The sequence below is a fragment of the Nyctereutes procyonoides genome, unplaced genomic scaffold, assembly GCF_905146905.1.
Source record: "Nyctereutes procyonoides isolate TBG_1078 unplaced genomic scaffold, NYPRO_anot_genome, whole genome shotgun sequence".
In the NCBI taxonomy this organism is placed as follows: Eukaryota; Metazoa; Chordata; class Mammalia; order Carnivora; family Canidae; genus Nyctereutes; species Nyctereutes procyonoides.
In genome coordinates, this window is record NW_026575028.1 from 2,275,733 (window position 1) to 2,302,489 (window position 26,757).

Here is a 26,757-nt window from a genome sequence, read left to right on the forward strand (position 1 = left end):
TCACATTCCCACCCTTTAATAGGATATAAATGTTCACCTAAATTGGTTTGTATTACTGATTAAGGAGAGAGAAAGGGAGAAGAACAAACCACCAGCTAAACTGTGTTCCCAATCTTCTACAAAATAATGTGACACGGATCAGAAGCCAGTTTGCCCAGGTCGTGCAAAACCCTCAATCAGGAAATCCCAATTACAAGTCAGGGTTTGGGTCATTTCTCCTTGTCTCCAAACTGACAAACTTCATCCTTTGAGGTATGGTTTATTTTTGTTTTTCTCTTCTCAGTCGTGTACCAGGTGGAGCCCCGGGGGCATCACAAAGCCCATGAGGCTGTCAAAGTTTCGGGGCTCTTCTGGCACTGGCCTCAATGGCCGGAAAGGGAGGCCTGCAGATGCTACAGGCTCTGTTCAGGGTCCCTGGCTCACAGAAGGTGTCACAGTGTGTCCTCTTCGCTGCAGCCTCCACCAATCATGAAACGGAACTCCTGGAGGTTCGAGACGCCGTGGAAGTGAACAAACGCGCCCGCCACCACAAAGATGTGAAATAGCTGATGAGAGTGAAACTAGAGGCAAGGGGGAGGGGGGAGGGGGGAGAAATCCATTCATTATTAAAGTCTGCTAAAGAGTCTTCACGCCATTTGTGCTGAGCAAGGCAGGGAATTTAGGTGACAAGAGCTCAAATTCAAGGTGTCCACAGATCTTGGAATATCCACTGGGCATATCACATTCTGCTGAAGGCCAGCTGTCCCCCAAAAAGTCAAGGTGCTGCCGCTAAATTCTAACCATGAAGACGTGTACACATAACACAGGAGTATCTGGTGAACTCAGGGGCAAATGGCATAAACACACTCTTGCCAACAGACTACAAAGGCCCAAAGATCCCTCTGTGCCTACCTGTGGGCTAGTCAGACAGGGGGAGGTTTTCCTCTCTGCTGAAGGAGGTTTTTATCATGGCCTAAGTAAAGCACAAAGCTATGGCCAATTTAAATGTGCTCTCTCTCTCTCAGAAAAACTAAAGGGGAGATCCCTGGGTGGCGCAGCGGTTTGGTGCCTGCCTTTGGCCCAGGGCGCGATCCTGGAGACCCGGGATCGAATCCCACATTGGGCTCCCGGTGCATGGAGCCTGCTTCTCCCTCTGCCTGTGTCTCTGCCTCTCTCTCTCTCTCTCTCTGTGACTATCATAAAAAAAGAAAAAAAATGTAAAAAAAAAAACTAAAGGGATTTCCAGGATTAGGTAGATGTTTAAAACATATGTCTCCTTAGCTCTAAGACGCCGGAATTACACAAATGACATCCTATATCAAAAGGCCAGCAAAGCTGGCCCTTTTCGTTCCTTCTCAAATCAGAAGCTGGTCTATAAGCACATGGTATTTTTTTCTGATTCAATCTGTTGAATGGCTAGTTCATTTCTTAAAAGGGGTTTATTGATTGCTCAGTGAACCAAACATACTTCAAAAATTCTACTATTCTCTTTATCATCTCAAAATGAAAAAGTAAAGCTGCAAAACAGTATTTATCAAGAAAAAAATATTGATTTTAGAGGTGCAACAAGAAGGAGCCACATCTCAGGAAATGCTTCCCTGGAAATCAAAGGGGATTCATTCTCCCAAAAAAGTAGGGGGAGAAATATTTCCACAAGCAATGTCAACATGATGATGAGGCAATCTCCAAAAGACAAATTAACTAATTTGAACCTGAACAGATTGCCTAAATTAGCATTATCTTCATTTTATGGAGGGCTAAATTGAACTTCGAAGACTAGGTGATCAGTTTAGTCTACAATGATCAGCAACAGGTAGAGGAACAGAATTCCAAAGGTGACTTCATAATCAAACAACTCCGCAATTCTGTACCTACTGAAAATCTTTCAGGACATCATCAATTGCAAAATATCCCACCTATTGGTCCCTTACATTTCTTTTCTCCTTCTCTTTCACTCTCTCTTAACCACAATCTAGTTAGCTCTCCCTCTTCTTGCAACCAACACATGTATACACACTCAATCTCTCATTACAAATAACTGGATTTTAGTATCAAAAAGGACTCTGGTAAACAATCTAGTCCATCACCCTCATTTTCTAAATGAGGAAACTAAAACAAACTAAATACCTTGCCAGTTCAATGTAGTATAAAGGAGCATAGACTCTGATATTAGACTAGCCTGATTCAAATTCCACTCCTACCAGTTATAATTTGTTCTAATGTTGGACAAGTTACTAATCCCCCTAAACTTCATTTCCTAATCCTTAAAATGAAAATATTAATATTTGTTGTATCACAGGACCAACGTATTAAATGAGGTAATCTGTGTAAAGTGCTCATACAGTACCATACCAGCCACCAAGTCAGTGCTCAGTAAATGTTAATCATCACTGTACTTATCGTCCTGAGAAACGTAACTTAATGAAGGAGAGTTACTACTAAAATACAGGTCTCTCAATTTTTAGTCTAAACCTTTTTCAGTTATTTTACTTCCCGGTCTGCCAATACACACTAACAGATATATATGTGTACACACTAACAGATATATACCTGTGCATACTAACTGCCCCTGGTTCTACTTACCCAGATATCACATTTGCCAGGAAAGAAGCGCTCAGGGATGCGGGCAGCATAGAGGGCGGCGCCTGTGATGTAGAGGCTGGCCATTAGCATGAGCCAGCCGATCTGCCCTATGGTGGCTGCCTTCAAGAACCCCTCCGCGATGACATAGTGCAAGGTAGGAATGATTCCACTCAGACCAAGGCCCAAAAATACTCCTACAATCATAAGAATAAAATAAAGTAAAAATGCACAAGACAAATGAGGAAGAAGTCAATATTACAGCACAGTACTAGTAATTCTATAAGCTGAGTATTTCAAGTATGATGCTTGTTTGAAAGGGAAAGGAAGGTTCTTCAAACTCTGAGGATACTGCCACCCCAGATAGCACAGATATGTTCTAAATGATAGATCGATTTACAAATCCAAGGAGCCTCCCGCTGAGAGAAGCTTAACAAGTCAGCAGTCCTCAAAGGGTTTAGATATGTGTTGATAAGTGAGGAATACACAGCTCTAGGAGTTTAGACTTTCCTAAATGCTTCCTCTTTATAGACACATATTGCAATACAAAGCAATTTCACACATTTTATCTCTCCTTTAAAGGAACAGACATTCCTGGAGTTGGAGTGGCATGGACTGGTGGGGGTGGCAATGGAGGGGGGGTGCGGTTATGAATGCTCCCAGGCCCAAAAGTACCAATCCGGTACAGAAATCTATCAGAATCATTCCACCACAGCCCCACTGCCTTCAAAACTATCTACAGGGATCCCTGGGTGGTGCAGCGGTTTAGCGCCTGCCTTTGGCCCAGGGTGCGATCCTGGAGACTCGGGATCGAATCCCACATCAGGCTCCCGGTGCATGGAGCCTGCTTCTCCCTCTGCCTGTGTCTCTGCCTCTCTCTCTCTCTCTCTCTCTCTCTCTCTCTCTCTCTCTGTGACTATCATAAAAAAAAAAAAAAACTATCTACAGAAGTGTTTTTCAAACTTCTGGATATGACCTAGGTTATAAGATCAACTAAGTGAATTTTAGATTAGCATTTTTTTTTTTAGTGAACTACAATAAAATAAAAAAAAAATCACTGTTGCAAATGGAGCGTTTTTAGAAGTTGAACAATATGACTGTGAATTTATGAGTATATACACAAATCTGTGTCAATCAAACCACCACAGGAACACCTCATATGCTACAGCCAGTAACTGCTCCTACATTCTGACATAGGGAGTTAAAAATGACACTTAACTCTCAAAATACAAGACAAGGAGCCTGTTACTTGCTTTGGACATGACCTAATAAGGTGTTGGTATGCAACAATACATATACATGCTCATACAAATAAATAATGAGCATCTGTAAGAGAAGAGGAAAATGGCAATGCCCCTCTCATAAAAGAAGGGAATCAAGCAGGACTAAATAAAAACCTTTTCCTACCTCTATTCCTCACTAAAGAAAAATCCTCATGATCCTGTTTCACTTGCTATTTTCCTCCACATGCTAAACAAAGGCTCTAGTGGTCTTGTCTACCATTCTAGAAGTCAAAAGCTCAGGAACTTGGTTCTTCTGATGTGTATCACAGTAGAACATTCAGCTGTACTCTTATCTCCTGGGCTGAAGCAGGCTTAGCACCACAGTTTAGTACTGGAAGCCAACCCTGACCACTGCCTCTCTATTTATATAATCACTTAAAAACTTAAGTGGGTAGACTATTGCAGTCATTAACAAGAAGTTAATTCTTACTTCTAACCTTCTAGGTAGCTGCAGATGAACCATGGCTTGGATTTTAATATGAGATTTTCTTTTAAAAAAGGTCAAAAGGAAAAATACTCCTTTTACTAATACTTGTTCATTCTCAATAGGCACCAAGTTTGATACTGAGGACAGAACACTGAAAGACATGGCCCTGGCTATAAGAAGTCCTCGGTCCACTGAAAGAAACAAAAACATATCTCTGTGAACTCCCCACTCCTAGAGGAAGGTTCAACTTGAGGCTTTTGGCTTTCCATATGATCTCCAGAGAAACAGGCATGATCCTAAATATAAAAAGCCTCCTTATCCCTACATTAGAAGAGATATATGGTGTTCACTTTAATAGAATACAATTGTGAAGTCTTATTTACCTAAGCAGTACACATTTTCAAATAAAAATACAAAACAAAGAATGACAACAACAAAAGAATGAATCACTAAAAAGTACACTCCAAGCTGAGAAAGAGTAATCATTTTTTTTTTTTTTACACAGGTTACAGAACCACTGCCTTATGGGCATAAACTCTAGTGAATTACATTGGCCAATAAAGCTCACCATGCCCCTCAACTCTAAGCACTTTAAGACAACTAATGAACACTACTACATTAAAGCCCCTGAAGAACAGGGAACTATGACTTATTTATCTTTGCATCACAAGTACATAGCACAGGACTTGGCATGTAGACCTTTAATAAGTGACTGGTAAATAAATGGAATGTCCAATGTAAAACCTTCATATCTCTTACCTGCTCTTACTCCTCGATACTGAGGGGTAGCAAACATGTCCCACTGAGAAACTATAATGGCAGCAATGCCCAGCACACAGATGACAATTAAGTAGATGAAGCAAGGTTGTGGATTACAGTAGAAAGAATAATAAAGCCATGGAACAAAACTTCCCATTATCAGAAGAGCAATACCAGAGTAATCCAATCTAAAATAAGAAAAGAAAAATTCATGTGATGTTAAAAAGTATGGCCCACTACAGGTTCCAATTGATCCCCTATGACATGAGCTAGCACTAACAGACAAGAGGCAAACAGGGATGCCTGCTTTAATTTAAAAAATGTTTTTAAGTTCCCATCAGATAGTATCAGGAATTCTGACAACTGTGCTGGATGTTTTTCCCCAACTCTTAATATTTGATTACAATGTAGACTTTCTGATACTTACTTAGAGAAGAGCCGGGAGACCCCTTCTGAGTGGCAGTAGACTGTGTGGAAGAGCCATGAAAAAGAAAGGCAGAGAATGGCCCCCAAGAAGAATAATCCAAAGACCACCTTCTCCTGCAGAGGGGCCACAAAGGAGATGTTTGGGCGAAACATATAAAAGATCCCCAGGCACAGGAAGAATACACAACCTATGAAAGGAGGACAGGGAGAGAAAAAATGATCCTTGTCAACAACAGTGTTGTGTGTTGATGACATCCTCAGTCCTTCACAATCATGAATGATACCTGAATCAAAAACTCCATGAGAAAGATTTTCCAAATAACTAAAGCTTATCCAAAATTTTGGTCCACTTCTAACACTGCTGGTACCATATACTCCTGGGCTTCATAAACTGAGTGTACAGAAAATAATAATTTATTTATCTAAGAACATAATCCAAAAACCAGACAATGCTGCTAAATTAGTCTACTTCTACCTCTAGATCTAGTATAAAATTTCATTTTGAAAGTTTTTGGCATATATGTTGGAGCCCAGTTTTCACAGATCCATTTTGTGTTTGCTTTTGCAATGAATTCTAATACCTCCAAACTCTGTCAAGAAATACACCTTTTCTCTACCAATAGCTATCAGGGAACATTATGCTTCTCTGGTCCTCACCAGTTGGTCCAATAGATTCAAGAGTTAAGGACAATAAAATGCCTACTCATGCTATTTCATGACCAGTTTTTAAACTGCCTTTCTTCACAGTAAGATACATGTTCTTACTGCTTAGGGAAAGGGTCACTTAACACAAGGACAGAAATTAAGAGGTTAAACATGTGGTAAGTGACTGTTCTATTTAATAAAACTTTTACTTTTAAGTTAGACACTAGCAATGAACTGGATTTGACACTCGATTCTGCTCTCACTATACTAGCAGGTAGAAATTTGGGGACATAACAGAAATCAAATGTGTGATATGAAATGTAAGTCAAATGGGGTAAGTCACAAAAAAATTTTCACAAGGCTGTGCAACCATCTCTATTATTTAATTTCAGAATATCTTCATCACACCAAAAAGAAGCCCATACCTATTACATTCATCTCCCACTCCCTACTACTCCCAGCCCTAGACAACCAATAATCTACTTTCTGTCTCTATGGATCTTCACATTCTGGGCATTTCATGTATATGGATTATACAGTATGTGGCCTTTTGTGTCTGGCATGTTTCAAGGCTCACCCACACTGTAGCACATATTAATTAGTACTTCATCTCTTTTTATAATATTTCATTTGCAGGGATATACAACATTTTATTCACCCATACACCAGCTAAAAGATGTTTCAGTTGTTTCTACTTTTTAACTATTATAATGTTGCAGAAAACATTTGTATAGATGTTTTTGTATGAACATGTTTTCAATTCTCTTGAGTACATAATTAAGGAGCAGAACTACTGATAACTGTTTAACTTTTTGAGGAACTGTCAAACTACTTTCCATAAAGGCTGTATGTACCATTTTCATTCCTAATAGAAAAGTATCAAAGTTGTAATTTTTCTGTATCCTTGCCAAAACTTGTTACTTTCCATTTTCTTGATTACAGCCATTCTAGTGTGTGAAGTGGTATCTCATTACAATTTTCAAAGTATTTGATTTGCATTTTCCAAAATGACTAATGATGTTGAGCATCCCACTTTTTGTTCTTCTTTTTTTTTTTTAATTGAAATAGAGTTGACACTTGAGCATCTTTTCATGTGTATACTGGCCATTTGTAGATCTTTGGAGAAATGTCTATTTGTATGCTTTACCCATTTTTTAAACTGGGTTGTCCTTTTATTGTTTAGTTGTAGAAGTTATTTACTAGATCCTCATCAGATACATGATTTGCAAGCATTTTCTCCCATTCTGTGGGTTACCTTTCCACTTTCTTGATAATGTCCTTTGACATATAAAATTTTTAATTTTGAGAAAGTCCAAAATATTTTTTCTTTGGTTGTTTGTACTAAATTTAGGTGTTAATTGTAAGAAATTGTCACCTAATCCAAGGTCACAAAGATGTACATCTATGTTTGCACCTAGTGGTTTTATAGTTTTAGTCCTTATGTCTAAGTCTTTGATCCATTTTGAGTTAATTGTATAATGGAATGAGGCAAGGTCCAACTTGACCCTTTTACATGTAGTTACTCAGTTTCCCCAATACTGTTTGCTGAAATGACTATTCTTCCCCCACTGTAATCTTTAATATGCAATTATGATGGAAAAAATATTAGATTACATTCTACTTCAAGCAAAACTGAAATTTAATTGTGAATATTCCAAGTGATGATTTTGAAAAATCAGCTTATTTGTATTAAATAAAGCATCCTCCTCACAGTGTTCACTAAAACATTATACCACATTTTGTATAGCACCTTTACCTTGGCCTGGTTCAAAGACACTATCTGAAAATCTAGGAGAGAAAATTATGACTTAGCTATAATAAAATCAGAATGCAAACTAGAGTAACCACAGAATAAACCAGTAAGAAACTGCATCATTAGAAATTCAGAAAACAAAATGGCTGATCCCAAATACATTTTTTGTTTTATCCTTCTCCTCAAATACATAGAAAAAAAAATTAAAGTGAATCACTAATGCATTACGCCACTGATATTACGTACCTAAAAGATGTGTCCAGATGTTGCCTGTCTCTGTATGTATTCTGAAAATGCTCTTAAAACAGGCCCGGAAAGAAGGCATTGGGGGCCGATGTCCATGTAAAAGGAAATCATTATCCTTAAGCCAGTCTGGTAGTACATCATGAGGGATTACTCGCCATCGACCTTCCCATACCTGGAAGAAGAGTATCAGAAATCTTTGTGGTTTTGTCAATGTGGCAACACTGGCTGCCCTAAAAGCATTGTTTCAAGACTCATTTCAGTCTGGCTAAAGGTAGGGTCCACCTGTACAAACTCCCCTTCCCTTATCACCCACAACAGACTTTACTCTGAAATGTCCCTGAGATTAAATATGACTGTTTTTATACTTAATATTTCTGATGGTGGAAAAAGAACTACAGTTGACCCTTGAATGCTTGAACTATGTGTGTTGACTTATATGCAGATTTTTTACAGTATCATCCTATAAATGAATTTTCTCTTCCTTATGATGTTACTTTTTTTCCTCTAGCTTATTTTAAGTGTAAATATAGTTTATAATACATATAACGTACAAAATATGTGTTGAATTTTTATGCTAATAGTAAGGCTCCCAGATGATAGTAGGCTATTAGTAGTTAAGTTTTGGAGGAGTCAAAAGTTATACATGGATTTTCAACTGCAAAGTAGTCAGTACCTTTAACCACTGCATCATTCAGGGCCAACCTGTATATAGAAATCACTTTTGTGCTTCCTGCTAAATTCTCTCCCTCTCCCTTCTTTTCCCACCACAACAAACATGCTGAAGTAAAAAAAAAAAAAAAAAAAAGAAAGTACACAGGAGTCACAATTTTGGATCTCTACCATTAACCAGTTGAAGGGACTTTCATCAGAAAATCACCAAGTCTGTTTCCTCATTTATAAAATGAGGGTAATGGTACTTTGATTACTTCATAAGAATCAAATGAAATGACCCAGAGTACTTCACTAATGAATTAGTGAGCCCCAGCATCCACCCCACAGATGGTAGGTAACCCTGACCCTCTCCAAAGGCTATAATCTATCTAAGAGTTAGTGACTAATCCACCCTTTTCATGCTGGAGAGATGGCAAAGAGACTCAATGTTAAGAGCCTTCAAAAGTCCCATCACCACCACCCCACCCCCTTCTCCTTTTTCTTCATTGTCCCTCCCTCACAGACCCTAACAGAAAAGGGATCAGGAATTTGGTACCCGTCCTTAAAAACCTGTCAACCTGTGCACTTTGCTTCTTTTAATGTATTTCAGCCCAGAGAGCTCAGATCACAAGGATCACTTAATTCTAATCTAACTTGTTTCTACTAATCAGAAAGGTATAAGGAAAAAAGCCAGGTACATGATCTACCTATAGGCTTCAGGTTCAGACAATGACCCCACTCCTACTCCCTAGGTTCTTGTGACAAACAACATGGCCAGGCAACACAAACTCAGCTCTCTTTCTACTATGCAAAGTGACTGCCAGCTACTGAGCCCATTCTTTTTGCTTCATGTCTTCCTGTTCTCTGCTCTCCTTATTGAAAGACACTTGTAAAAGAACTGATCCTCTGTGTAACTCCAAAGGAAACGAGAACTAACAATTTAAGAGCAGAAGTGGCCCTCTTAACACTACTAAAACTCTCTCTCTAGCCTCCCCACTTCTTTTCTCACCTTCTAAACTCAAAACCTGAGGCCTATAGTTACTAGTGATAATCTGGCCATTCCATGCTTGTGTGTAACATACAATAAAATACAATAGTGCCAACAAAAGACTAATCTAAATTTTTAATGTCTACTGGTAATAGTATTACCACTTGTTGGTATTTTTTTTTAAGATTTATTTATTCAAGAGAGAGAGAGAGAGAGAAAGAGAAAGAGAGAGGCAGAGACACAGGCAGAGGGAAAAGCAGGCTCTTTGCAGGAGCCTGATACGGGCCTCAATCCCAGATCACGACCTGAGCCGAAGGCAGCCGCCCAACCACTAAGCCACCCAGGCATCCCTAGGATTACCACTTGGAAAAGTAACTGAGATCTACCAAAGGACTTTCTGGAAAGAATGATAATACTCCAAGATACTGAATTTCTTTTATCTAATCTGGACTTGAAAAAAAAAAGTGATTGTTAACATTAACTTTTACAAGATGCTATTCTGTTTTACTTTGGGAGAACTGTATTTTTAAGAGAGAGAAGAAAAGAGAAATTAATCCCTTCATCCTCAAGGCAGTTCACAATATGCAAACAGCTCTGCTGTGACCATATGAAAAGTGTTACCCCACACAGCCAAAATGCTCCCTTTTAGCAGTCAGAAAAAATATGTTGAGTTTTTTACTAGTTATATTTGCATATAACGTCAGTGATTTTTCTCCATTTTTTAAAAGATTTTATTTACTTATTCATGAGAGACACAGAGAGAAGCAGAGACACAGGCAAAGAGAGAAGCAGACTCCATGCAGGGAGCCCAATGTGGGACTCATCCCAGGACTCGAGGGTCATGCCCTGAGCCAAAGGCAGATGCTTAACTGCTTAACTGCTGAGCCACCCAGGCGTCCCTCTCTATTGTTTCTCAACAACCAATCTAGTGGTTTAAACTGAGCCAAGGAGCTATACTTCCATTATTATACTGAAGTTGGTGTCACATTCAACAGACACTGCACCCTCAATTCTCAACTTGGAGTCGATCCAAATGCCAACCAAAGCAGGCATCCTCTTTAACCCCCCCCAGGGAAAAAAGAACAGGATCACAGCTTGGCCAAATACATATTTCTTTATAAGCTTGACAAAGGCACTGCATAAACATCTGAGCAATGGTCCACTGGATTTATATTAGACCATTAATACACAAACATTTCTTTTTAATTGAAGGCTGAGGGAAAAAAAGCATGATGGAACTTGGATACTCTATAAAGACTAAATGATTTTATTTCCCCTATTCCTGTAAGAAAAGCTTTTCCAAAAGGGAATGTATACCACCAACACCCCAGGACACTTCATTTAAAATTGTTTACTTGCTTCCGATCCAAGAAAAAAAAAAATTGTGTCACTAGACCCAGTTAATTATCAAGTACACTCAATTGCATGACCGCAGTAGGCAGAGCAAACCTGGAGAATGCCATGTCACAGGAAGCCTCTCCAGTCCACTCTCACAAACTGCTAAAGAATAATAAGGGAATGGTAGTAAATTTTGTGTTCCATTCACTCCCCCCCCCCCCCCCCCAGTAAATCACAGTTCGGAGCTAACAAATGCCCTGTTTATTCTCCCATTAGCTGTTACACTGGATTTTTTTAAAAAAGATTATTTATTTATTTATTTATTCATTCATTCATGAGAGACACAGAAGGAGAGAGAGGCAGAGCCACAGGCAGAGGGAGAAGCAGGCTCCATGCAGGGAGCCCAACGTGGGACTCGATCCCAGGTCTCCAGGATCACGCCCCAGACTGAAGGCAGCAGCGCTAAACCGCTGAGCCATCAGGGCTGCCCTGGAAATTTTATTTACTTTATTCTTTACTCTCAGTTCAGAAAATGAGAATAAAAGGGCAGTCAAGGTAGCTACAGTTCCCTACTGATCTGTAAATATTAAAAATCCCTAATGGCCCAGACACTAAATATTCAACTTTGAGAGATTTAACACAAAACTTGCTTTATGAAAAACAAAATATCTCCTTTACAAAATCCCTGTGTGTTAATTCTCCTAAGACAGCAATCACTAGAAAGAATCTATGATTCTGCTTAGCATTTTCCTCACCAATTTTCAAACACTGATTAAAATTTCCTGTGCTCTGAGTAGATCCATAAATGTGTATACCCCTCCCCTAGCAGTCTCCATGCATCCCCTTTATCTTAGAAGGAATGTCTATAATCAGATTATGTTTTCTCATCCTCAGGTCCAAAGTACAGTATTCTATACTCAACTGGCCCCAATTATTTCTACCACCACTGTGAATGTAGGAAAACCTAATTTAGTTTTCAAGATCTAAGACCACATGCAAAAAAAGTCTTGGTTCTATGAAACCTATATAAAAAAAAGCTAAGAGTCATAAAAATTTCTTTCTAAATATTTAATCAAGAATTCTCCAGAAATGTTTAACAAATGAATTTATTTATACATACTAACATAAACAGACTGACATGACTTTGGATCAGTCCCACCAGGTCCCCATCGGTCAGATTATCAAGTAGCTTTAAACTTACCAGAGCCCCTGACTCTTTTCTCTAAGAAAGCAACCTCCAATTCCAGTTGCCATTTTAGAAGGGAAAAAAATGTCCACAATAGATCCCTAAAGAATCCGATAACCCATTATAAGATAGAGACAAAACATGCCAGCTGAACTAGAAATACTAAATCTGCATGAAAACTGGGAAATATGTATCTAAAGATTAGATTACTTACAGAATCCTTAGAAAGATTAGCACGTTGGCCATCACAGTTATTTAGAAGAGATTCAAGGGACTTGGAAATGGCATTTTACTATCTCTAGGCATCAACCATGCCCAACTTTGATCCTGTCTTATCTGAATTATCAATAAGACTTCTACTATGTTAACTTATTACATCAGGGAACACTTGTTTCCCAGATGGATATTTGAGTTTTATCACAACTTTATCATGTGTACTATAGGGAAACAAATGTGTTTTGTCTTAAACAGGATTAAAGTTTTAAGACTGTTTCTGTCCCCATTTCGCCACAGATTATCTCCAAAGTAAACCAACAGCTATGGTACTGCAACTCTCCTTAAAGATTCCTGTTTGGGAAGGGGTAAACATATAGCATAGAAATGATAACAAACTGTCATCTTACCTTACAAACAAATTCTTCCATTCTTTCCATAGCATGATGGGCTTGTAAAAGAGGGGACATACCCATAAACCCCTCATCTTCCTGAGAAGCTTCATCATTGCACTCATGTTCCTCAGAGATCTGTAAGGCAATCACAGAAAGTCAGAAACAGAGACCAGGAGCCAAATGAAACTATCAACACACTAACCTTGAAAAATTATAATGAAATAATTCCCTCTTAAAGTCAGAGCAAGGCCTCAAACAAGTAATGTCAGTTTATTATAGAATCATGAGTATTAAAAATGAACAACAGTTATTCAATTCTTCTCTGACAGAGAGATGAAATACAACAGCATTCCCATGGCTGTTTCAGTAGCAAATTCCTGGAGTAGCTTGAATGGTTTGTTTTTTTTGTTTTTATAATTATATTCAGATATATATGTATATATAATATGTGTATATATATTCTCTCTCTCTCTCTCTCTCTCTCAAGAAATTGCTGAGGGGGAAAACTCCAAGAACCCCACCTGGTACATATAAAATCAATAATTGTAAATACAATGGGGGATGGGAGGGGAGGAAAGAAATTTACTCAATTCTTAAGATATGCCAAGCATAAAAGAAAGGCCTTTGTATAGGCCATCTAAATTAATCCTGACAGTCTATTATTATTAGGTAAGTATTCTTATCCCCATTTAACAAAGAACATTAGGCAAAGAGGTTAAAATAAGTTGCCCAAGGTTAAGACTAGTCAAGGAAAAAAGTAAAAACTCCTACACCGTCTTTCCACATTCCTGACTACAAGAAGAAGAAATAATCTGGTTAGACCTTAAGGGATAAATCAATAAAATTAAGATTTCTGTTTCCAGATGAAGCTTCATACTAGTTTAGACAGAATGATACTGAGAAGGGCAATGGACCAGAAGTCAGGAGACCTAAGTAGTTAAGTGTGGTTTTGCCACTAATATAGATGGAACCATATATAGATTTCTCGATCTGAACCTCAACTTTCTCATTTCTATCTAAAATAAGGAGTTTAAAACTAAATAATCGGGATCCCTGGGTGGTGCAGCGGTTTGGCGCCTGCCTTTGGCCCAGGGCGCGATCCTGGAGACCCGGGATCGAATCCCATGTCGGGCTCCCGGTGCGTGGAGCCTGCTTCTCCCTCTGCCTGTGTCTCTGCCTGTGTGTGTGTGTGTGTGTGTGTGTGTGTGTGTGACTATCATAAATAAATAAAACTAAATAATCTCTACAGTCTTCCCTATCTCTAAAATTCTGAGATTCTGCAACTCATTGAAAAATGATAGCACAACTCAGTGAAAAACGACAGCACTAATTGGAATTCTGTATCAAAGAGTCAGCTAGATAAACAGGACAAGTTAACATGACTGAATGAAGAAATGAATAACTTTCTATCTCCAGTCAGAAAACTGTTAAGGATGAAATGTGTAGGCACAATAAGTAAGTAATCTACCACAATACTTGAATTTGAACATGTTTAAAAAGAAATCCTAAGATTTCATTTTCCTACTCTTCACTGTTCAAGATAACTAGGGGCTTAATATTAAGTAGCAGGTGAGACATGTTGCATACCCAATCTCAATTGTTACAAAGTTATGTTCTCCAAGAAATCTATCTTGATTCTGCTTCTCTACTATTCTTACTTATAAAACATCCTCCATTCATTACTTCCCTAAAACTTACCTGTCTGTCCTTCAGTGCCCAGTTTTTCTCAACCTTTCTTTCATGACTGCCACCCTCCCCTCTCCCACCAAGCATTTTTAGATTGCTTCTTCCATCCTCAGGAAATTTTATTAACACAATATACTATATATCTGTGGAGGGCTACAAACTGTGGAGGCCGAGAAAAATTAAGGCTATCCCACCTAAAGTTTAGCATTAACACAAGTACAGCCATCTTAGACCCCTGTGAATAAGAGCTGAACTTTAAAGGGAAAAACTGCAGAATGTCCTCAATGTCCTTGGCAGGTAATCCCATATCAGAAAGACAACAGAGCCCATGCCCATGGTAGAAAATCCCCTAGACCAGCCTATAAAAAACCCAGCTGTAACCCACTTTGGGGTCCAAGTCCCTGCTCCGCTGTGTCGGGTATACTTGGACCCAAGCTTGAGCATGTAAATAAACCCTCGTGTGTTTGCATCGGTGTTGGCTCCTTGGGTGGTTTCTCGGATTCGCAATCTTGGGCACAACACAAACCACTGTAATATTTTAGGATTTTTCAATCCCCTCTAAATCAATAAGTAATTTTCACCATAGAATGTATATATGCCCTACCTAATCCACAGCAACTGCCTCCTCTTCTGAACTTCTCTAGCAATTGAAGTCTGTAGCCCTTATTTGACAATGAATATATCTGAGTTACAGCTCTTTTTTTACTGACTTACACTTTTTTATTTCATGCTTGACGGAATTTTGCTTTTTTTTTAATGTATCATTTCCTAAATGAGATTTTAAGTGCCTATGTGGTCTTCTTTCCCACTGGCCCCCAGAACAGTTCTGTGTAATGGGTTACATACTTCACTATGGCTCAAGTAATTAATGCTTTAAAATTTCTTCAACAAAAAAATTTAAAAGATGCCTAATTAAACATAAAATAAAAATGATAAAGTACCATTAAAACATCAACTTACAAATAAATTATGCCAACAGTTTCTAATAAAACTACAAATAAATGAGCATATAAAGTAGGATTAGTTAAATGTTTCCTGCACCAACATAAGTAAAACCCAATTAAGTCAAAGAACTGGTCTGAAATGTCAATGGGATTACTTAGTGTCAGTAGTTTAGAATATCAGGCTAATAATACATTTGGATCCATAGAAGACTACTCCTAGAAAAAGGCAAGCCAGATTCCCTGGCAAAAGAAAGGGCATTTCACACAGTTAATCTTAGAAACTTAGATAGGAAAAAATGAGAATAGAATGCCTCTCTCCATAGGTACTCACAATATCTACATAAAAGAGAGATGAATGGTTCAACCTCTAACCATAAGGTTAGGGTTAATGACACTGTTGTTGGAGATAAATACGCGTTTATTGAAAGAAAAGTACATTCATAATGTAGGATGTATGGTCTGAGTCAAAAACCAACTAGTGGCCAATAAACATTGTTTATTCATTTGGTCAAACATTTTTTTAGGAAAAAGTGGCTTGCCATAATGGATTAAGAATGATTTTGAAGTCAGATAAACTGTGATTACTGATAAATTCTGTTATCTTTGACAAGATTACATTTAACCTAAGCATCAGTTTCCTTATCTGTGAAATGATTTTAAGAATCTGCTACAATGCAGATCTGTTTTAAGAATAAAAGATAATAAATAAAAAGAAATTATCAGGGATCCCTGGGTGGCGCAGCGGTTTGGCGCCTGCCTTTGGCCCAGGGCGCGATCCTGGAGACCCGGGATCGAATCCCACATCGGGCTTCCGGTGCATGGAGCCTGCTTCTCCCTCTGCCTGTGTCTCTGCCTCTCTCTCTCTCTTATGACTATCATAAATAAATAAAAAATTAAAAAAAAAACTATCATAGGTCTCAAGACTCAGAAGACAATAAATAAATGATGGTCTTTATTATGATGATGATGGGCTAGGTACTGGGAACATTAAAGTTAGTATCACAACCTATTGGAGAAGATATGCATTAAGTAAATACAGCAATGAGCTAGTGAACTCTATGCAAAAGGTCTGATGCAAATAGAAAAAACAGTTAATTTAACTTTGACACTTGGGAAGTTTCCTAAAAAGGTAACATCTGAACCAAGACCTGAAAAATGTGTAAGAGATTCATGAGTCAGGCATGACAAGAGAAAGACATAACAGATAAAGGCAACAGTATGTATCCAAAAACAGAGGAAAGAAAAAGAATACACAAAGAATACATAGTTTAGCACAGCTGGAGCAACAAGTAAATGTGATGTGAGACTAAAAACGTAAGTATAAAAACAATCCAAATGCCCATCAACAAATACATAAAATGTAGCATATACATATATAGAATATTACACTCAGTCATAGAAAGGAATGAAGTTCCCGTATGTACTACCACATGGGTAAACATAACTCTAAGTGAAATGTGCCACACACAAAGACATATTGTGCAATTCCATTTATATGAAAAATCTAGAATAGGCAAATCTGCAGAGACTAAAAGTAGAGAGAGGGTACCAGAGGCTGAACTGGAAAGAGGGAATGGAAAGTTGTATTTCTTTTTTTTTTTTTAATTTTTATTTATTTATGATAGTCACACACACAGAGAGAGAGAGAGAGGCAGAGACATAGGCAGAGGGAGAAGCAGGCTCCATGCACCGGGAGCCCGACGTGGGATTCAATCCCGGGTCTCCAGGATCGCACCCTGGGCCAAAGGCAGGCGCCAAACCGCTGCGCCACCCAGGGATCCCGAAAGTTGTATTTCAATAGGTACAGAGTTTCTGTACGGGATTATGAAAAATTGTGGAAATAGTGGTGATGGTCACTCAACACTGTGAATGCAGTATTACTGTACGCTGAAAAATGTCTAGAATGGCAAATTTTATGCTCTATGTTTTACCACGATAAAATTTTCTTAAAAAAAAAAAAAGGCACAGGGGTCCATAGCACCATTATTTGTAACAGTCAAAAACCAGAAACAATCCAAATGTCTATCAATAGGAAAACGAAAAAACAAGTGTGACATATTTATGTAACAGAATTCTACTCAGTAATTAAAAAGAACTCTAACATATAAAAGAGTATGGGTAAGTAGCAAAAACATGCTAATCATAAAGAGTATATACTAAATGATTCCACTTATATTAAGTCCAGCAACAAGCAAAGCAATCTATTGTGGTAAAAGTCAGAATAACAGTTATCTCTGGGAATAAGCAAGATGAAGAGAGGTTACAGACTTGAAAAAGGCATGAGAGAAGTTTCTGAAATGATGAAAATAATCTGAATCTTGTTCTGTGGTGATCATATGTAGGTAGTGTCATGGTGTTATATATTGAAGATCTGAGTAACTTTACTGTGTTTAAATCATTCCTCAATAAAATACTGTTTGTGTAAATCATCCCTCAATAAAAATGCCTTTTTTTTTTAAGATTTTATTTATTTATTCATGAGAGACACAGAGAGAGGCAGAGACACAGGGTCCATGCAGGGAGCCGGATGTGGGACTCGAGCCCGGGACTCCAGGATCACACCCTGGGCCGAAGGTGAGTGCTAAACCACTGAGCCACCCAGGGATCCCAATAAAATGTTTTCAAAAAGAAAAACAGGAGAGAGGAAAAGAGGTGCTATAGACTTTTCATATTAAAGGGTTTTAGGTTTTATTGTGTAGGCAAAGCTGAGCGTTTAAATTATGAGGTTGGGCCAACCTGAACACAATTATATTAGTTTTTAGAAACTTACTTTGGCAACAGAGAGGAGGCAATAATGAAGAAGGGAGGCAGGAAAGAAGAGAAATAAATCAATACTTACCAAAGTCTAAAGCAGTTGTTCTCAACTAGAGGCAATTTTGCCTGACCCCCAACCTAAAGGACATCTGGCAATATCTAGAATCATCTTTACTTGTCACAAAGGAGAGGAAATGATACTGGCAACTAACTAGTAGGTAGGGGTCAGGATGCTTGTTAAACATCCAATAATGCAAAAGACAGTTCTCAAAAACAAAGAACTATCTGGTTAAAATGTTAACAGCCAATGAGAAACTGATCTAAAGAAATGATGATGGAAGATCTATACACCCACTACAGTATTATGTGATGACAGAAGATCTATACACCCACTATAGTATTATGTGTTCACATCAGAAAAAATAATACTTTATCAGATACTTCATACTTCTTACCAATAAGTGGTTACTAGTGCCACTAGCTAAGCTAAATGGAACCATTCATTCAAAAAATATACAAAGTACTCATTGAGCAGGTACCATCTGACAAAGAACCTGAGGCTAAATGATTTGCCCAAGATCACTAGAAAATACCAGTCAAGGGAAGCCCGGGTGCCTCAGCAGTTAGCGCCGCCTTCAGCCCAGGTTGTGATCCTGGAGACCCGGGCTCAAGTGCTCTGTCTCTCTCATGAATAAATAAATAAAAATCTTTAAAAAGAGAGGAAGAAGAAGAAAGAAGAAGAAGAAGAAAAGAAGAAGAAGAAGAAGAAGAAGAAGAAGAAGAAGAAGAAGAAGAAGAAGAAGAAAAGAAGAAAGAAGAAAGAAGAAGAAGAAGAAGAAGAAGAAGAAGAAGAAGAAGAAGAAGAGGAGGAGGAGGAGGAGAGGAGGAGAGGAGGAGAGGAGAGGAGGAGGAGGAGGAGGAGAAAAAAATACCAGTCAAGAAGTTCAACTCAGATCCATACAAGTTCCAAAGTTCACGCTGTAGTCTTTCCACTCTCTTGTTTTCTAATTATAAAAGTGCCTGATTTTGTAGGTAACAGACATTTGACTGAAAGGCGACAACATATACAGGCAGGCCTTGCTTTCTAGTAGTGCAGGATAGTAAAAATGTGCAAGCCAAAATCATGTAGAGCAATCTTATAAACAATAAGGAAAATGGCTATTCTGTGACCTTTAAAAATTAACAAAATATTAAAAACTGTCAATTATAAATGTACAAGGAAATTTTAAAAACAGTAAAACCAGTATGCTATATTTTACAACAGAAACATTGAGAATTAAGTATTTATTTGTAAAAAAAACTTACCAAGAGTAATTTGAACAGTGCAGGTCTTTTTTTTTTTTTTTTTTTTTTAAGTAGACTCTATAACCCATGTAGAGTTTGAACTCACAACCCGGAGATTAAGAGTCACCTGCTTTGCCTGCTTTACTGACTGAGCCAGCCAGGCGCCTCAGTGCTTGCCTTCTTATCAAATAAATTACAATACAAAGTAAGCATCTTTTCTCTGCCTTGGCAAACTGTCCATATTCTAAGTTTGGATCAGCTTTCAACATTTCATTCTTTGTGCTTTCATGTCATGAAATTCCTAGAAGCTTTCCTTTAGATTTAACTCTTTTGCCTATATCACTCCTCTGGACATCTTCATCCTTTTTGTCACAAACGCTTTACTCCTTTATGTTGACAAGTGTGCCCCCACTATGTCCCTCTGGCTGCATATCTAGAATATCTTTACGTGGTAGCAGGGTCAACATTCCCCATCCCAATCAGGTTATTTCTTCTATAGCCATTTATGCTTGTTCTGACATACAACTGCAGCAGTATCAGTTTCATTTCATTGCTTTTATCTTTATTACCCAATTCCCCTTCTAATTATCTATTTTTGTAAAAAGTCACATGGTTTTATTAATGGGAAACAACACAACCGTACACTTCGTTGTCTTATGCATTAAACAGAGGATAGATGTACGATAGCCAGTCAGTCATGAAGACTTTCAAAGAAGTGACATGACTGGTCACTAATCATGATGCATATCTACTATTTGCACAGTAGATTGTAGACTGTAGACTGAAGACTGAAGAACTAGCACAAAAGTTTGTACTTCGTGCAATTACAGTAAATACACCACAGTAAGTGAAATTTGAGCCATAGTATTGAGGGCCTGGTATCATTTAACTAACAAACCCATGATAACTGAAACTCATGCATATTGGAACCTTGCAAAAGCATTAAAAGTTGCTTGTCCACATTTTCTCTTCTCATCTTTTACAACTGCCCTTTCTATCCAAAATAGTGCTTCTAAAAAATATAATATAATGCAATATAATATATATGCAATATAGTGCAAGTCTATATGTAAGGCAAGGATTTCACTGTGGATTACATTTCTAAGATACAGAACTACATCCAGTTTTCTAAGTCAGTTTTTTTTTTAATAAATACCAAAAGTAATACAGCTAACCTGAACGTGGATTTGAATAGCACAGAGCCACTTACACAGGAATTTTTTACAGTACAATACCATAAATGTATTTTCTCTTCTTTATGGTCTTCTTAATAATACTTCTTTCCTCTAGCTTATACAGTATATAATACTGTATATAATAATACGTATATAAAATATGTGTTAATCAACTTGATATGTTATGGTAAGGTTTCCAAACAACTATGGGTTACCAGTAGTTAAGTTTTGGGGGAAGTCAAAAGTTACACACAGATTTTTGAAAAGTTAGCAACCCTAACCCTGCACTGTTCAAGGGTCAACTATAATTCCTTTGCTTTGGAGGCAGAATGTGGTCAGTGGTCAGAAATACATAACCCAGTAAAGATAAATATCCATCCCACTATGTCAGCAAAATTTGAGTATTTATAAAAGAATGTTTCATTCAGAAGTACAAAGTACTAAGTCTGTTAATTTATCAAGTATTATCTCCAGTTCTCACCCTCCTAAAACAGAAGACTCACAAATACATCCTCAAAAAACAAGCATCCAAAATACTAGCCCATAATTAGCTATTTATTGTGTTCAAGCACTATGGAGTTACTAATTAAGAGAGCTACATAGAGTGGGTGGAAGTAAACACAGTTTCCTGGATTAGACAGAGGATAACAAGAAACAATAAAGTGGTAGTGTCAAACACTGGCTAGAACATAGAATTAAAAAATGCTTTCTCTAGGGTACTGGAGCAACTTCATAGTTATGTCACACAACAATGGTTTAGAAAGCCTATCCTGGGCACTGTATGTAAAACAGTCTTTGACTTTGAATATGAACTCTAAACTACCCTGTCAAGAGCAGAAATGACTTTCAATTTCCCATTAGCAGGCACTAAACCACGGTACCCAAAGATCTCTCTTTCAAAAATAGCAACTGTATGAAGATGATCACATACATTGTTAAATACATGATATATTCTGTTTCTGTTGTCATATTCTAATCCTCATCAAAACAAATTATGAAGAGAAACAAGACATTGTGAAAGATTAAGCGATTAAAACCAAAGCTGCCTTAAAAAGGCATAGAATTTAATTCTGTAAGGCTTTCTACGAATGAATTACTCTATTTAAACTTAAAGAAAGGTCAATGCTCTGAAGTACAAAACCACTTTTAAATATTTTTCTCCTACATTCAATTTAGTCCATCTGTGAAACGACTAAGTTAAAAAAATTATTATACATCGGGGGGCATCTGCATGGCTGAGTTGGCTAAGTGTCTACCTTCAGCTCAGGTCATGACCTCGGGGTCCTAGAATCAAGCCCCATGTTGGGGGAGAGGAGGTTCCCCTGCTCAGTGGGGAGTCAGCTTCTTCCTCTTTCTCTGCCCCTCCCCCACTTGTGCTCTCTTTCTAATAAAATCTTTTTTTTTTAAATAAATAAAATCTTTAAAAAAATTATTATACTTCAAAATACAATGATATCCAACTTTGATGACCTATCCACAGTGCAACAACCTAAAATAACAATTCTGTAAAGTATATTTTGCCTTAATGATAAAGATGAATGCCTTTAAGATCAGTCTAATATGGAAAGAATTCATTTGGGCATTTACCTGTTTTATCCAAACTCAGTTCAATTCCATTAATTCCGTTAACAAATGTCTACTATAATATTCTTAAATAGATGAGTAAAGTATAATCTTTGTCTTACATGAGCTTACAACCTAATGAGGGGCTGACTTAGCCATATAAATGATTAAAATAGAAATAAGGTATAACTAGTTTAAAGGTGGGTAGGGAGATGTGGAGCTCAGAAAATGTTGCATGAGAAACAGAATTCTGGAAAGATGAAAGAGAATCGTCAAGAGGGGGAAAAAAGTAAAAGCACCCCTTTGAAGACAAGATATCCATTCAGTTCGATTGAAACTAAGGATGCATTCAGGAGAACAGCAAGACAAATTATAAACGTAAATATTAGTTGAAGTAGACAGAATGTCACAGAGATTCACAATTGTAATACCTTCCACAGTTAGAAAATAAAGATCAAGGAAATGGTAAAATACCTCATTACCCTGAGATATTGGGCTTGGGACAATAAATCTTTGGTTAAAATTTGTCTGCTTTTATGGATGTCACTGAGCACTGATATCTTCTGCATTCACGTACAGCTTAGTTATGAGGACTAAGATCTAAGGCCCCTATTTTATCATCTGTTCCAGGGAATTCCTGCCAAGGAAGGTAAGAATATAAATCAGTAAATAACTTTATTATTAGCTTTAGAAACTTCTCAAAAACTCATTTAACTAAACAACAGACTGCTCAACCAGACCCTTAGTATAATCAATTGTTCAACTGGATGAATCTGTTCACTTATCAAACAAATATTTGTTAATCAAGACTTGCTCCACCAATCCTATCTATCAAATCACAAACTCTGCAATGCCAATATGACTGTTGTATTCTTTTTCTTTAAAAAAGATTTGAGAGAGGGCAGCCCAGGTGGCTAAGCAGTTTAGCGCCACCTTCCACCCAGGGTAGAATTCTGGAAACCCAGGATCGAGTGCCACGTCTGGCTCCCTGCATGGAGCCTGCTTCTCCTTCTGCCTGTATCTCTGCCTCTCTCTCTCTTTCTGTCTCTCATGAATGAATAAATAAAATCTTAAAAAAAAAAAAAAGATTAGAGAGAGAGAGAGCACACACGTGCACACACCCACTAGTGGGGAGGGGCAGAGGGAGAAGAGAGAAACTCTTAAGCAGACGCTGTGCTGAGTGCAGAGCCCAATGTAGGGCTTGATCTCATTACCCTGAGATAACAACCTGAGTCAAAATCAAGAGTTGGATGTTCAACCAACTTAGCCACCCAGGCACTCCATGAATGCTGTATTCAAAGACCTGACTTAAACCACTAGAACCCAGACCCTCAAACCCTATAAATATCCATCCACGACCTCTCCTTTGTAAAACATTACTAGGATGTTTTACAGTGGTATGCACTTACTGCAGCCAAGTAATAAACTTGGCTTAGTTTGAGCAACAGGTAACTTAATGGTCTTTTTGGAAAGTTGACAGGCTGGATCCAGCTTAAAATTTAAAATTGGGACAGCCCGGGTGGCTTGGTGGTTTGGCACCATCTTTAGTCCAGGGCCTGATCCTGGAGACTGGGGATTGAGTCCCAGGTCAGGCTCCCTGCATGGAGCCTGCTTCTCCGCTACCTGTCTGTCTCTCTCTCTCTCTCGTGAATAAAAAATAAAATCTTTTAAAAAAAATGTTTTTTAATCTGAAATGTGTAGCTAAAGCTTTAAAAAAAAAAAGGAAAATGAGAAAAGGTGTTAGTAAGCTGATATAGCTAACAAATACACAGGGGTTAATGGAAATTAAGGTGTCTACAGAAAATGAAAGCTGAGGGACACCTGGGTAGCTCAGCAGTTGAGCACCTGCCTTCAGCTCAGGGCATGATCCCAGGGTCCAGGACTGAGTCCCACATCGGGCTCCTTGCAGGAAGCCTACCTCTCCTTCTGCCTATGTCTCTGCCTTTCTCTCTCTGCCTCTCTCATGAATAAATAAATTAAAAATCTTGAAAGAGAGAGAGAGAGAAGAAAGAAAGAAAGAAAGAAAGAAAGAAAGAAAGAAAGAAAGAAAGAAAGAAAGAAAGAAAGAGAAAGGAAAGGGAAAAGGGAAAGGGAAAGGGAAAGGGAAAGGAAAGGAAAAGGAAAAGGAAAAGGAAAAGGAAAAGGAAAAGGGAAGGAAAGGAAAAAAGAAAATGGGCGCTGCTAACCTGGTCTCCTTCGCGCGTCCCTTACAGCCGCTGCTCTCGGGGCACAATGGCAACTCTTAAGGAAAAACTGATTGCACCAGTTGCAGAAGAAGAGACTGCAATCCCAAACAATAAGATCACTGTAGTGGGTGTTGGACAAGTTGGTATGGCATGTGCCATCAGCATTCTGGGAAAGTCTCTGGCTGATGAACTTGCCCTTGTGGATGTTTTAGAAGATAAACTCAAAGGAGAAATGATGGATCTACAGCATGGGAGCTTATTTCTACAGACACCTAAAATTGTGGCAGATAAAGATTACTCTGTGACTGCCAATTCTAAGATTGTGGTGGTGACTGCAGGAGTCTGCCAGCAGGAGGGAGAGAGCCGCCTCAATCTGGTGCAAAGGAATGTTAATGTCTTCAAATTCATTATTCCTCAGATAGTCAAGTACAGTCCTGATTGTATCATAATTGTGGTTTCCAACCCAGTGGATATTCTTACATATGTTACCTGGAAACTAAGTGGACTACCCAAGCACCGTGTGATTGGAAGTGGGTGTAATCTGGATTCTGCTAGATTTCGCTATCTTATGGCTGAAAAACTTGGCATTCATCCCAGCAGCTGCCATGGATGGATTTTGGGAGAACATGGCGACTCAAGTGTGGCTGTGTGGAGTGGAGTGAATGCGGCAGGTGTTTCTCTTCAGGAACTGAATCCAGAAATGGGAACAGACAACGACAGTGAAAATTGGAAGGAAGTGCATAAGATGGTGGTTGAAAGTGCCTATGAAGTCATCAAGCTAAAAGGATATACCAACTGGGCTATTGGATTAAGTGTGGCTGATCTCATTGAATCCATGTTGAAAAATCTCTCCAGGATTCATCCAGTGTCAACAATGGTGAAGGGCATGTATGGTATTGAGAACGAAGTCTTCCTGAGTCTTCCGTGTATCCTGAACGCTCGGGGCTTAACCAGTGTGATCAATCAGAAGCTGAAGGATGATGAGGTTGCCCAGCTCAAGAAAAGTGCAGATACCTTGTGGGATATCCAGAAAGACCTAAAAGATCTGTGACTTCTGGCTTCTAGGCTGTAGAAATTTAAAACCATGATGTAATTAACTGTGAGCCTTTAGTTTTTCATCCATATACATGGATCACAGTTTGCTTTTATCTTCCTAAATATGTGAATCTGGGCTCACAGAATCAAAGCCCATGCTTGGTTTAATGCTTGCAATATGAGCCTTGAACAAATAAAATCAACTACCGTAGTGTGCTTCTAAAAAAAAAAAAAAAAAAAAGAAAGAAAAAAGAAAAAAGAAAATGAAAGCTAAAAGAGAAAGCACTGATGAATGCATCTCCTGAACTGTCCAGTAAAATAAGTACAATATCTAATGTATATGGACATTCATTTTGGACTGCCTAAAAATATATATACTCTTAGCCTATACAGACTAGTTATCTCTAACAAAGCCTAACGGAAAAGATCTTTAAAATCATCCAATTTTTTTATTGTCACATAGCAACTCTCTCTAATCTTAACTGAATGTCCTAAATACACTTCCTCCAGAAAAGAAAATGCAGGGATCAGCAGACAATAGTCTATTTACAATTTAACTTTCTTAGGATAAAGTAATATAGAGTGGCATTCTTAAAGTTTGGTTAAAGCGGGATCCCTGGGTGGCACAGCGGTTTAGCGCCTGCCTTTGGCCCAGGGCGCGATCCTGGAGACCCGGGATCGAATCCCACGTCGGGCTCCCGGTGCATGGAGCCTGCTTCTCCCTCTGCCTGTGTCTCTGCCTCTCTCTCTCTCTCTATCATAAAGAAATAAAAATTAAAAAAAAAAAGTTTGGTTAAAGCAAAACTGCTCAATAAGTAATTCCTAGGTTAAATGAGTAAAAGTTGGCTCCTAATCCCCATTTATGAAGAAGAATCTGGAGTAAAAGTAAGGCAATCATAAAGGCTGCTGCTCTCTTCGACTTAATACCTTGAAAATTCAGAGATGTGAAGAAAACCTGTAAAACTAAAGATCAGGGCAATCTGGATGCCTCTTTTGTGGCTTTGTCTTAGCTTTCAAGACCCTTAAATAGGGCAGCCCCTGTGGCTCAGCGGTTTAGTGCCGCTTGCAGCCTGGGGTGTGATCCTGGAGACCCAGGATCAAGTCCCACGTCGGGCTCCTTGCATGGAGTCTGCTTCTCCCTTTGCCTGTGTCTCTGCCTCTCTCTGTCATAAATAAATAAAATCTTAAAAAAAAAAAAAAACCTTAAATATACTTTAGCATATATAAAGGAATCCAGGTTTTAGAGTCAGAGGCCTGAAGA

The 26,757-nt window shown here is 38.3% G+C and overlaps 2 protein-coding genes across 6 annotated transcripts in view; one reads left to right on the forward strand and one right to left on the reverse strand.

The window, feature by feature from the left end:
• Window positions 1-239: 239 nt before the first annotated feature.
• Window positions 240-26,757, reverse strand: part of ADIPOR2 (adiponectin receptor 2) — an 87,666-nt gene continuing 61,148 nt past the window's right edge. For all 5 annotated transcript variants that reach the window (XM_055315482.1, XM_055315479.1, XM_055315480.1 and 2 more), the window contains 6 exons: window positions 12,885-13,004; window positions 8,099-8,270; window positions 5,456-5,642; window positions 5,029-5,216; window positions 2,563-2,756; window positions 240-560 (listed from right to left, as the gene is read on the reverse strand). In XM_055315482.1, coding sequence (XP_055171457.1) covers window positions 432-560; window positions 2,563-2,756; window positions 5,029-5,216; window positions 5,456-5,642; window positions 8,099-8,270; window positions 12,885-13,004 — 990 coding nt within the window. In that variant the 3' untranslated portion in view covers window positions 240-431. The remainder of the gene's footprint in view (window positions 561-2,562; window positions 2,757-5,028; window positions 5,217-5,455; window positions 5,643-8,098; window positions 8,271-12,884; window positions 13,005-26,757) is intronic.
• LOC129503422 (L-lactate dehydrogenase B chain-like) lies at window positions 24,457-25,712 on the forward strand. Its single transcript, XM_055315483.1, has one exon. The coding sequence runs from the start codon at window positions 24,508-24,510 to the stop codon at window positions 25,510-25,512; it is 1,005 nt and encodes a 334-aa protein (XP_055171458.1). The 5' UTR covers window positions 24,457-24,507; the 3' UTR covers window positions 25,513-25,712.

Excerpts from the sequence above, each read along its gene's own strand:
- LOC129503422 (XM_055315483.1), top strand. The coding sequence starts at position 24,508 with ATGGCAACTCTTAAGGAAAAACTGATTGCACCAGTTGCAGAAGAAGAG.